We start from the raw sequence: 11,453 nt of genomic DNA on the forward strand, positions 1-11,453 counted from the left end.
ATCCCAGCCAACCACATATCTGCTTTCCATCTCCACAGATCTCCCTCCTCTGTATATTTCATATGAATCTGTAAACTTTCACTTCTGACTTCTTTCACTTAGCATAATGTATTTGGGGTTCCTCCATGGCGTACATAGCATGCGTCAGGAGTTCATTCTTTTTACATCTGAGTAGTAGTCTATAAGGATATTTCATATTTTGTTGTTGTTTTTTTTTTAAACTTATTTATTTATTTTTGGCTGTGTTGGGTCTTCATTGCTGCGCACGGGCTTTCTCTAGTTGCAGCGAGCTGGGGCTATTCTTTGTTGCGGTGCGAGGGCTTCTCATCACGGTGGCTTCTCTTGTTGCGGAGCACGGGCTCTAGGTGCGCAGGCTTCAGTAGTTGTGGCTCGTGGGCTCTAGAGCGCAGGTTCCATAGTTGTGGTGCATGGGCTTAGCTGCTCCACGGTATGTGGGATCTTCCCTGACCAGGGCTCGAACCTGTGTCCCCTGCATTGGCAAGCAGATTCTTAACCACTGCGCCACCAGGGAAGTCCCATATTTTGTTTATCCAGTTATCAGTTGATGGACAGGGGTATAGTGTCCAGTCTTTTGGCTACCGTGAATAATGCTGCTATGAACTCTCACATATAAGTCTTTGTGTGGATATGTTTTCGTTTCTCTTGGGTGGACTAGTTAAATTTTCAGGCCGCTCAGCCAACAAACATTTATTGACACCTACTGTGGGGCATAAGGCAGACACCCCCTTCCCTAGGAGAGCTTGCTCAGTCTGAGTGGAGGGGCTTACAGTGTCCACGTCATAGATGGTTCTGTGTCTCCAAACCCAATCCAAACACAGTTGACGGCCGCTCTGGGAATACAGCCACCACCCTTTTATTTTTCTGGATCGCCCAGGGGAAGAGGGCTTGATGAACAATTTTCCCATTTGTTGATCACTGATGCATATACCCGTTCAGGGCCCAGCCACCCAACTAAATAGCTTTTATAAAATCAGGAGCTTGGAAGAAAGCTTTTGTTTATGGCCATTTGCAAGTGTAATTCATCTCCCAAAAATGCAGTTCGGGTTTTGTTTATCTCATCTACTCATTAAATACTTGCTCAGTGAATTTATGGGTGATTGTTTTTTCTCAGGCAGCGGTTCGGAGGAAAGGGAAGAAAAGGCTGTCACGTGTATCAGGCCACCACGGGCCCCGGGTGTCCCCAAAGCAATCCTGATTTTACATATCCTGACCAATGATGCCCACCTGCAGCTGCCAGACCATTTGTTCGGATTCTCGGACTTTGGGTCAGAAAATGTTCCCACTATTCGTACATGCTGAGGCCTCAGCCGTGCTCCTGACTGGCACTTGTCCCTGGGAAAAGATAGAATCCACAGGTAATTAAACTTGACTCTGAGTAAGGGAGAAGAAGGAGGGCACAGGGAAGTAAAACACAAGTGACAGTTATTTTTTAATTTTTTTAGGCCGCGCCACGTGGCTTGCAGGATCTTAGTTCCCCAACCAGGGAATTGAACCCGGGCCCACGGCAGTGAAAGCGCCAAGTCTTAACCACTGGATGGCCAGGGAATCCCCCAAGTGACAGTTAAACACACAGCATATATGCCATGTTCTCTGCCAGGAGATTATATACCTTTTTTTAAAAACCTGTCTTAACGTTGGAGCGTGACTATCCTTGCTTTGCGGCTGGGACAGCTGAGGGTCTGACAGTTACTCTCCCAAGGTCACAGACTAGTGAGGGGCTGAATGCAGTTCCAAGCATCTGTCTGACTCCAAAGCATCCAGAGGAATGCAGAGCATCCTTAGTCTTCCCTTTGGAAGTTGATCAGGGCCATGGCGCTGAACACCCCAGTCAGAACTGCCCATCACTAAAGAGGGACTTCAAGATTCCAAGAGGACAGACTCTCTGTTTTTAAATTTGGAACATCCTGAGTATGTATGGAACTCCGGACGGGGACTCACCACCATGGAATGAGGGCTGTCATGAGCTGAGTGTCTGTGTCCTCCCTCAGTTTATACGCTAAGACTGTAACCTCCGGTATGGCTGTATTTGCAGATGGAGCCTCTAAGGACATAATGAAGGTTAAATGAGGTCATAAGGGTGGGGCCCTGATCTGATAGGGTTGGTGGCCTTATAGTCTCTTGTCTTCTCCTTGTGCACACAGAACGGAGGCATGTGAGGGCACAGCAAGGAGGTGGCCATCTACAAACCAGGAAGAGAGTCCCCACCAGAAACCAAATTTGCCCACACCTTGATCTTGGACTTCCAGCCTGCAGAACTGTGAGAAAATAAATGTCTGTTAAGTCATCCAAGCTACGGTACTTTGTCATGGCAACCTGAGCAGACTGACCTGAGGGTATTACAGAGGGGACTGCGGTGTGTTTGTGAAGGTGTAAGGCACGGACCAAGAGCTGTCACTGTGCTGGACAGGATGTGGTGACAAGCTGTGGGTGTCTATTTACTGTGATAACCTCTTAGGAGAAGAAATAATTGCCATATCATAGCCAAGAGAAGACTAGAAAGACATGCAATGTGGTATCTGAGATCGGATGCTAGAACAGAAAAAGGACATTAGGTTAAAAACTAAAGAAACCCAAATAAAGTATGAACTTCAGTTAATAATAATGTGTCAGTATTGGTTCATTAATTGTGACAAATGTACCATACGAATAGAAGATGTTAATAATAGAAGAAACTGGATGTGAAGTATTTAATAACTCTCTGCAGTGTCTCTGCAACTTTTCTGTAAATCTAAACTATTCTAAAATAAAAGATATATTTTTTAAAAAAAGAAAGAAAGAACTGCCGCAGATGACTAGATTAGAAATATCAGGTACTACTTTATATTTGTCTGCCTTCTCTGAATTGCTTGTCTTTGTTGTGATTCCTAGAGATCAGTGTGTAGAGACAGAAGAAAACATGGCAGCTGCAAAGTTGTTTTTAAAAACCCAAATTCTTTCCCTGGTGTGGATACAGAATTGGGAGGTGAATGAAGGCTGCTTTTTGGGGGGTGGAGTGTGATGATGGGAGGTTTGTCCGAGATTCCCCGGAAGTTCCACCCGGCTGCAGAGCTAGTCTGAATCAGGCCTAGATCTGGTCCACTCTCCTGCCATCACCACCACTCTAGTGAACAGACACCTGTACCGGCTTTTCTGCCCCACTCCTCACATCCTTAGAGGTCCCCGAATAACTCCCAGTGTCCAAATCACAGTGCCTCTTGCAGTGGATTTAAGACAATTCTGGAATGTTCACAGCCCAAGGCGCACGTGACTTGTGAGAACGTGACTGGATATGGGTAAGCTTGAAATAATGCCCTTTGCGCCTTGCGGGAGGGAAGAGGCCACTTGGGAGGGGAGCAAGGGCCTGTTTGGACCCGTGGTCTGAAGACACCTGGGCTGGAGGGGATCAGTTTTAATCCCCGTGCCTGCCAGTTGTGGCCTGTTCAGCCTCCTGAAGTCTCACCGTTTCCACCGCCCTCCCGGGCGCATGACACCTCTGTACACAGCAGGCGATCACCAGGGACAGATCAGGGGATATTCCAGCGCTGCTGGTGACCCGCACACGAACACCGACACGAGCACACCCCCCTCTTCTCTGCCATTTCTCTTCATCAGAGGATGCCCTCACATCCATGTGGTGGGAGTCTGGCTGCCATGTCTCACGGGGAGAGCGGGGTTCAGGAGGGCAGGCTGCGTGCAGCACGGCCCCCCAGGAAGCAAGGGGTGCGTGGAGCCTTCCCCCCTGGAGGGGAGCAAGGGAACAAGGGTGATATTTTCACTGGTGGCCCGGGTGGTTACACAACTCATCTTGATGCACAAAGCAGTGTCTTCTAAAACATCCCATTCTCGGGATGTGGAGTCGTGTAACGTACATCTGTAAGGCGGACTGAGCTTGCGTGGTCAAGGACCCACGTGGACTTGGCCTTAAGGTATGACAGGTGTCCTCCTTGGCTTCACTCCTCCCCGAGGGCAGGCTCTCTGCGTGGGCTGAGGGTGATGGGCTGAGCTCATGCCGGGCAGAGAGGCTTTGCTGTGGAAACGCCTGGGCCAGCCCCAGGCAAAGCTGAGAAGTTGCATGCTCCTTTTTGGGGTCTTTCTAGACTGCTTTTTGTACCCCCATCATCGGGGGGTGCTGTCTAGAGTGCCGTGCTTTCCTGCTGCTGAAGATTCACAGAATCTAAGTGCTCACCTAGCTGGTCTTTCCTCCTCCCGCTCCAATGCCAAATCCCACCCCTGAAACACACACACACGCACACACACGCATATGCACACGTGCACACACACACACATATACACAAGCACATATATATATACACACACACACAAGCACATATATACACACATGCACACACATAGACACATGCACATACATACATACACAAGCACAAATATACACACATACCTACACACATGCACAAGCACACACGTGCACACACATACACATACACGTGTGCACACACACGCCAAACTTCTGACTTGTCCTGGGTCTAATTCCCTCAGAGCTCTGCTCTCTGGTTAGAGCTAGGAAAGGGTTTAATCAAATAAACCAAGCTCTGGTAATGAGTAAGCTACTTACTAGACTCATAGACTGTTCCTGCTGAAAGAGCCAATGGAAGATCTACTTTAATCCCCTTTCTTTTCAGAAAAGAGAGGCCTGGAGGGCTCCAGGAGGTGAGGAGACACGTCAGATACATGAATCAGCTAGTGGCAGAGCAGGACACAAAAAGTCCCCTGCCCCCAGGCGGGGTTCTTCCCCTACACGCTCCCCCCAAGTGACACGGAGTCTTAACCAGTGAGAATGGGTCACTCGCCTAAAAGGCTTTTAAGAATTACATCTCTTCTTGCCTCTCCCATACAGCTCCTGCGAACACTGTCCCACCTCTGCGAGCCTTCCATCCCTCACTCGAATCCCCATCCATCACTTCTGGGAGACGGTGCCACTTCACACATGACAAAGAAGATCCAAGTCACCAGCGCAGGTCCTCGGCTTCCCTCCCCGGCAGCCCTCATTTCTCTCCGTCTTTGCCCTCCTCTCTTCCCTTCTCCTTTGCTGGGCTAACCACCCTTTCTCTGGTTGGTTCTGCTCTCCCAGGGCCCCCCTCCCCCCCCCCCCCGGCTGCATCAATCACATTCTCCTGGGGCCACCACAGACCTGTCCCAGCACCAGCCTCCTTCCTCTGGCTTCCAGAACCGCCTGCTCTCCCCAAGTCCCTCCCCTGCCCCCTAAACAGAGCATAACTCCCCCCACCTCTCTCCCTGCTGGACACCTTTACCCGCTTTTCTTCTCCTTCCCCAAACACTCACCCTTGCCATCTGGCTGGGGGACCAGCACCCACTTAAAACTGTTTCTACACCACCACATCCTTTGGCCGTACCTGACGCTCCACCACGCTTCCTCTTTCTTGGCTTTCTTCCTGGGGTCTCCACGATGCCCTAGGATCTGGCGTCTGCCTCCTCTTCTGCCTCCTGTCTCCCTGGCGTCTGTGGCCAGCAGGCTTCTAGGCAAGCCTGTACACCTCCACGGGGCCACCTCCCCCCTGAGCTGTCACTCGGCCGCCACCCCCTCTTTCTCCCAGGTCCTTGTCTCCTACACGCCACACCTGCCCTTGAAGGAACCGCCAAAGCCTCACCTTCAACTTGTCTCAACTGGACGTCCCCTGTCTCCCTTGCTGTGACTGCCAATGGCATCTTAATCTCTCTCATTTTTTTTAATTTTATTTTTTTTGGCTGCGCCGCGTGGCTTGTGGGATCCTAGTTCCCTGACCAGGGATCGAACCCGCGCCCCCTGCCGTGGAAGCGCAGAGTCCTAACCATCAGGCAGCCAGGGAATTCCCTACTCTCATGATCAAGAGGGATATATTGTAACTGTCATTTCCATACCAAAAAGCTGATTCCCAGAGAGCTCTCATCATTAAACCAAAGTTACCTGGTCCAGCAGGAGGGACGGGCCCCAAACCCAGTCCTTCCAACTCCAAAGCCCTCATTCTTTCCGCAATTCTACACGCGGCCGGCCTCTTGTGGGAATTTACTGTCTTGTTCTCAACCACTAATTCCAGTGCATGTAATTTTACTGAACATGAGTTAGCTGGTTGTGAATATAGATGATCCAAGTAAATACTCTACTAAAGATGTGTTCCTGATCAATATTCAGGGTCTGAGTCCAGTGGGAACGCCAGGAAAGGAACATGAAAACAAGATGTGCCGTCAGACGGGACAGACGCCACCACCCTGGCTGGAAGTCCCTTTTCAAGCCTCGACTCCTACCTGAGGCCCAGCTGCAGACTCCTCATGCTTTCTGGCCAGACCTGTGCACACGCCATTCCCTCTGCCCGAAAAGGCCGCCTCTCCCCTCCTTGCCTGACAAGTTTTCTCACTTCCACTGCAATGCCTCTACCTCAGAAGCTCAGGCCTCCTCAGATTACCCAGCTATCAGTGTCCCTGTAATACTCTGTCCCCAGCTCTGAACCACAACTTACTACCTTGCGCCGGATAATTTATTTATCTGTATGTCTCTTTCCCATTGGACTGAAACTCCCTTAAGAGAATGAAGCCAGCGCTGCTCCTCTTTGCATTTCCAGGGCTTAGCGGAGTAGACAAAGGACGCAGAGCAGGGTCGGAGGAGGTATTTGTTGGGTAAATGAAGTCGTCTCGTCCACCTTCCTGTGTCTGAGTTCCACTAAGCGCTGTATTTTCTATTTTGGTTTTATATGTACCACATGCTGGTGCCTTCTTGCCTCCCCTTAGAAGACACGCCGCACAAGCTAATAAATACTCCTTGCTGGTTGTGTTCTGTTCCTGAAGTCTGCCCGCCATCCACACAGAAACAGCCACAGTGTGGGCACCACCTTATTCTGTGCATCCGAGGCAAAACAAAATGATTCAACACTTCCAAAACAAGCACGCAGGATGCAAATGGTTTCAAAAAATAGACCCAAAGCCAAATTGAACACAAATACCAAGGGAAAAAAAGCAGGCAGAGCGAAAGAGCTATATGAAAGTCTAGGCATACCCAGGGCAGGTTTAATCAGCCTTGCCCTGCAGACTCTTGCTGACACACACATAGGTGTCCTATACAAAAAGGCCATTGGAGACTTTCTACTGTCACTGGAACGCTGCTTCTAGATACTTCTAGACGCTTGTAGATACTTCTAGATACCCCACACACGCACTCTTTTGAGAACAGGCAAGAAGGTTTGCTGAAGGTGCGAGACAGTCTGTGCCTGGAGGATTGCCAGATATTTATTGAGCACCTACTGTGTGCCAGGCCATGTGCTAGGTATTGTCACCTACCTACCTTCCTCACTGCATTCATTCCCCAAATTCTGCTGAGGTAGGTTGTTAGTTCTCTTCTACAGTTGAGGAAACCGAGGCTCAGTGTTTATGATTTATATACATCAAACTGCATAAAGGGAGTCTTGATCCCCGGATCTGTCCGATTCTTAGTTTAATACACTTTCCACTATCCACAGACATTTACATGCAAATGTTGGTTTAAAAACCAAGCTCGTGGGGCTTCCCTGGTGGCGCAGTGGTTGAGAGTCTGCCTGCCTATGCAGGGGACGCGGGTTCGAGCCCTGGTCTGGGAGGATCCCACGTGCCGCGGAGCAACTAGGCCCGTGAGCCACAACTACTGAGCCTGCGCGTCTGGAGCCTGTGCTCCGCAATAGGAGAGGCCGCGACAGTGAGAGGCCCGCGCACCGCGATGAAGAGCGGCCCCCACTCACCGCAACTGGAGAAAGCCCTCGCACAGAAACGAAGACCCAACACAGCCAAAAATAAATAAATAAATACATAAATTTAAAAACCAAGCTCGTGGACTTCCCTGGTGGCACAGTGGTTAAGAATCCGCCTGCCAATGCAGGGGACACGGGTTTGATCCCTGGTCCGGGAAGATCCCACATGCCGCGGAGCAACTAAGCCCGTGAGCCACAACTTCTGAGCCTGTGCTCTAGAACCCGTGCGCCACAACTACTGAGCCCACGTGCCACAACTACTGAAGCCCGTGCGCCTAGAGCCCGTACTCCGCAACAAGAGAAGCCACCGCAGTGAGAAGCCCACGCACCGCAACTAAGAGTAGCCCCCGCTCGCTGCAACTAGAGAAAGCCCGTGCACAGCAACAAAGACCCAACGCGGCCAAAAATAAATAAATAAATTTATTTTTAAAAAAACCAAGCTCGTGGTTTGCCATGATTGTCCCTGTGAACAGGAGGCTCAAAGCTCACCCGGAAGTAGCCCTGAGGGACTTGGGGGAGGGTATCCCCATTTTCACCCCCTGAAGGCAAACCCCAGGCGTGGCTAGAGGGAAGCACCTGTGCCTGGCGTGTCACCCCCTGTCCCCTGCAGCACATGAGGTCACAGTGCCCAGCCTCGGAGGCCCGCCATACATGCCCAGCCTGACTCCGAGTGCTCCTGGGACGTGTCCTGCCCACGGTGGGCTGGGGGCTGCCCGGGGAAGGTACCCGCTGCTGAAGAGCAGAGCTGACCTGGCTGACTTAAACAGTGCAGGCAGAGCAACTTGCCAGGAAGACCCCATGAACGAGCAGACACTTCCAGTTTCCCCAAGGGAAGCGAATATCCAACCCTTCCCCTTCCCAACTTGCACATATATCTAGGCAAGGTCCCTGAGAAAGCTTGAAAATGCAATGCCTCACCCCGACCCCAGAGGTAGCACACGCACTGAATGCAGGTGTAGCTCACTGATACCAACTCTTTCCTAAGACTGGGATATGGGGGGAGGGAGGAGACAGCCACTCGAAGGAAAAAAAAAATCAACCTCCTAAAGGTAGGAAATGAGAAATAGGTAAGCAGTTGCAGGTTAGTGCAAAGTGATGTTCTGAAAAGCATGTATCCAACAGCGCGGGATTCCATTCCTGCTTCCCCACCTACTAGCTGTAGGTCTTGCACAAATCCATCCACCTTTCTGGGCCTGAGTCCTCATCTCTAGGATGGGGGGTAATGGTACCAGGACAGCTACTGGCGGCCTTCTGTGGGCCCGCCGAGTGCGGCGCCCACAACTGCCCTGCTAGCCTCCGTCTTCCTCTCACTGGTTCTCAGCCTCACTGTAACAAACATGAGCTCGCGAGGGGATACAGGGTCCTCGGAGACCATCACACAGAGGTCCCAGCTCCAGGGTGCCGTCCCAGGGACACAGCAGAAGCCGGGCTCACTCTCAGAGCCCACGGGCTCCTGTCTGACTGGGCTCCTTCGTTCAGGCAAAGTGAGGGCCTGGAACTGAGGGGTCTGCTTTCCTCTCCCTGCTGCCGGTCCCTTCCCAGCCCCCCACCTGGCCCACCTGGCCAGCTCTAGGGAGACTCAGGCACTCCACCTCTGCCTCCTGGGAGGAGGAGTCCGGGGCTGAGGCTGTCTCTCTCTGGTCCCCCCCTCCAGCCATGGGAAAGCAAGGTCCTCTGTACTCCTGCCCGATGCCCGCTGGGTCTGAGTAAGGCACAGCTCTCCGGGGCCGCCGGGGCCGGGGGGCTCTTCCTTCTCCTGGGCTCTGCCTCAAGTCCCCGGACTTGGGGGGGAAAGAAGACGTTTCCAGGCTGCTGGTGGCTTTTCGCTCACCTGCTGGCCCTGCCACGGAGCGGGGCATCACTTGGCTGGTGGGCTGGGGAAGGCTCAGAGCGAGGCGGGGAGGCGGGGGGGGGGGGGGGGGGGGGGCGGAATGTCTCAGCCTGCGGCAGCCAACCCTCTCCCGCCTCCGGCAGCTGAGCAACGCCTCTGGTCAGCCTGGGGGCGTGGGGGGGGGCGGCGATGGGATGCTCCAGACCCAGGAGACTCAGGACAGGCCTGGAAGGAGCCGAGGAGCCCGGGAGAGAGGCAGCCGGGTGGGAAGCCCGCAGCATCTCGGGGCAGCCGGGCGGCCGAGTCGCCGGCCCCGCAGGCGCGCGGCGCTGCCCGGGGGCCACAGGTAACAGGGTGCCGGGCTCCCGCTCCAGGCCCCGCCGCCCCGGGCCGTTACCTTCCACTTTGGTGAGGGTCAGGACCGGACTGTTGCAGGCGCTGAGCGGGGCCACCCGGGCCGAGTGCTTCTTCATGATGAGCCTTCCGCCTGCAGGAGCGCCGCCGCCGATCGCCTACATGCTGGGGCCGGCTGGAGCGCGCCTCGCGGGCCCGGGGGCCTCCTCCGGGGAGGAGCGCGAGCGGCTGGCCGCCCCGGCCCTGCGTTCCCGGGCTGCCGTCTCCGCGCGGGGCTCACTGCGGCGGCCGCCCCGCGGAGCGCATCGTCTCCGGCCGCGCAGCCACTCCGCACCCGCGCGCACAGCCTCCCGCTCCGAGGTTGCCGCAAACTCCAACGTCACGTACAAGTGCGCTCCCCGCTCCCACCCCGCGGGCTCACCTGCTCCGCCCCCCGCCCCGGGCCGCCCAGCCCCGCAGCCCGGCTTCCTCCCTCGGAGCCCGGCCCCGGGTGCAGCCTCCGGTCGGGGCAGCGGGCCGGCCCGCAGCTCCCCGGCCGCCCCTGCCCTTTCCTGGGACCAGCGCAGGGGAGGGAGGCCCTGCAAACTTAGCCTCGGCGCTTCACAAGTTTAAACGGGGAGTTGTTCGACTTCGGACGGAGAGTTGCCTCCTCCCTGCACAAATTCCTGAATTATTGGTTTACGGGAAGACTCAGAAAAGAGCGAAGCTTCCCGCGGCTGGCATTAACTTCTTTGAATGAGTCTAGGGCACATTTTCTGCCTGACCCCGGTGGTCAGCTCTTTTTTCTTTTGGAGACGATGCCAAGTCCAGAGAAGCAGGGCAGCCACAAGAAAACCAAGGCTTGAGATTTCTGCCCCTGCCCCAGTCCGGAGAGGCCAAACTCCCTGGGAAGCGGGGAAAGCTTCATTTCCGCCCAGATCCCAGGTTTGTGCTGCAGCTTTTGCCTCTGCAGGCACTGGTCTCACTGCTCCCACTCAGACCCACCTGTAAGCCACTGACCAATGATGCTTGATAAAAAGCGATGACATACCTCTTGCATCACTAGCTGGGCGATCCCTGAGTGACTCCCTGGTACCCAGGGCGTTTATCCCATGATAATGCACCATCAGAAACACCCTGCCATCATCTCTGCAGGTAGGATGCACAGGACTTGTGTGGCCCCCAAACTCCAAGGGTTTTATGGGCATCTCATTCACGCATGCGCAGCCATCAGTTCTCTGTTTTGGTCTCAGTCTCCACTGGGAATCTGAAGGCTCCGTAGTGACTCAAGGTGGGTTTCGTTGTTATTGTTAAGTCCTTACCCAGAGTTTCGGAAACCCCCCCCCCACTCTACCTGGTTTCCTGTCTCAAAGTTGATGTTCTACTCTGTGACGGCATCCTCAGCGCCCATAAGGGTAACTCAGTGGCGTGGCAGAGGCGGAGAATGACCTCAGAGCTACAGGGTTTCCCTAGCCTGGCACCTACCAGCTGTCTCTGGTGACATCCACCTGCATGCTCCCAGGTCTCTGGTAGAAGTGGTTCCTACAAGCTGCTCTTGT

General features: G+C 53.7%; 1 protein-coding gene across 1 annotated transcript in view; it reads right to left on the reverse strand.

The window, feature by feature from the left end:
• The window catches only part of SLC35F3 (solute carrier family 35 member F3), a 99,187-nt gene extending 88,906 nt beyond the window's left edge, over window positions 1-10,281 (reverse strand). The window contains exon 1 of the mRNA XM_036827776.1: window positions 9,959-10,281. Coding sequence (XP_036683671.1) covers window positions 9,959-10,034 — 76 coding nt within the window. The 5' untranslated portion in view covers window positions 10,035-10,281. The remainder of the gene's footprint in view (window positions 1-9,958) is intronic.
• Between the last annotated feature and the right edge of the window lie 1,172 nt (window positions 10,282-11,453).

The sequence above is a fragment of the Balaenoptera musculus genome, chromosome 16 (assembly GCF_009873245.2).
Source record: "Balaenoptera musculus isolate JJ_BM4_2016_0621 chromosome 16, mBalMus1.pri.v3, whole genome shotgun sequence".
Classification (NCBI taxonomy): domain Eukaryota; kingdom Metazoa; phylum Chordata; class Mammalia; order Artiodactyla; family Balaenopteridae; genus Balaenoptera; species Balaenoptera musculus.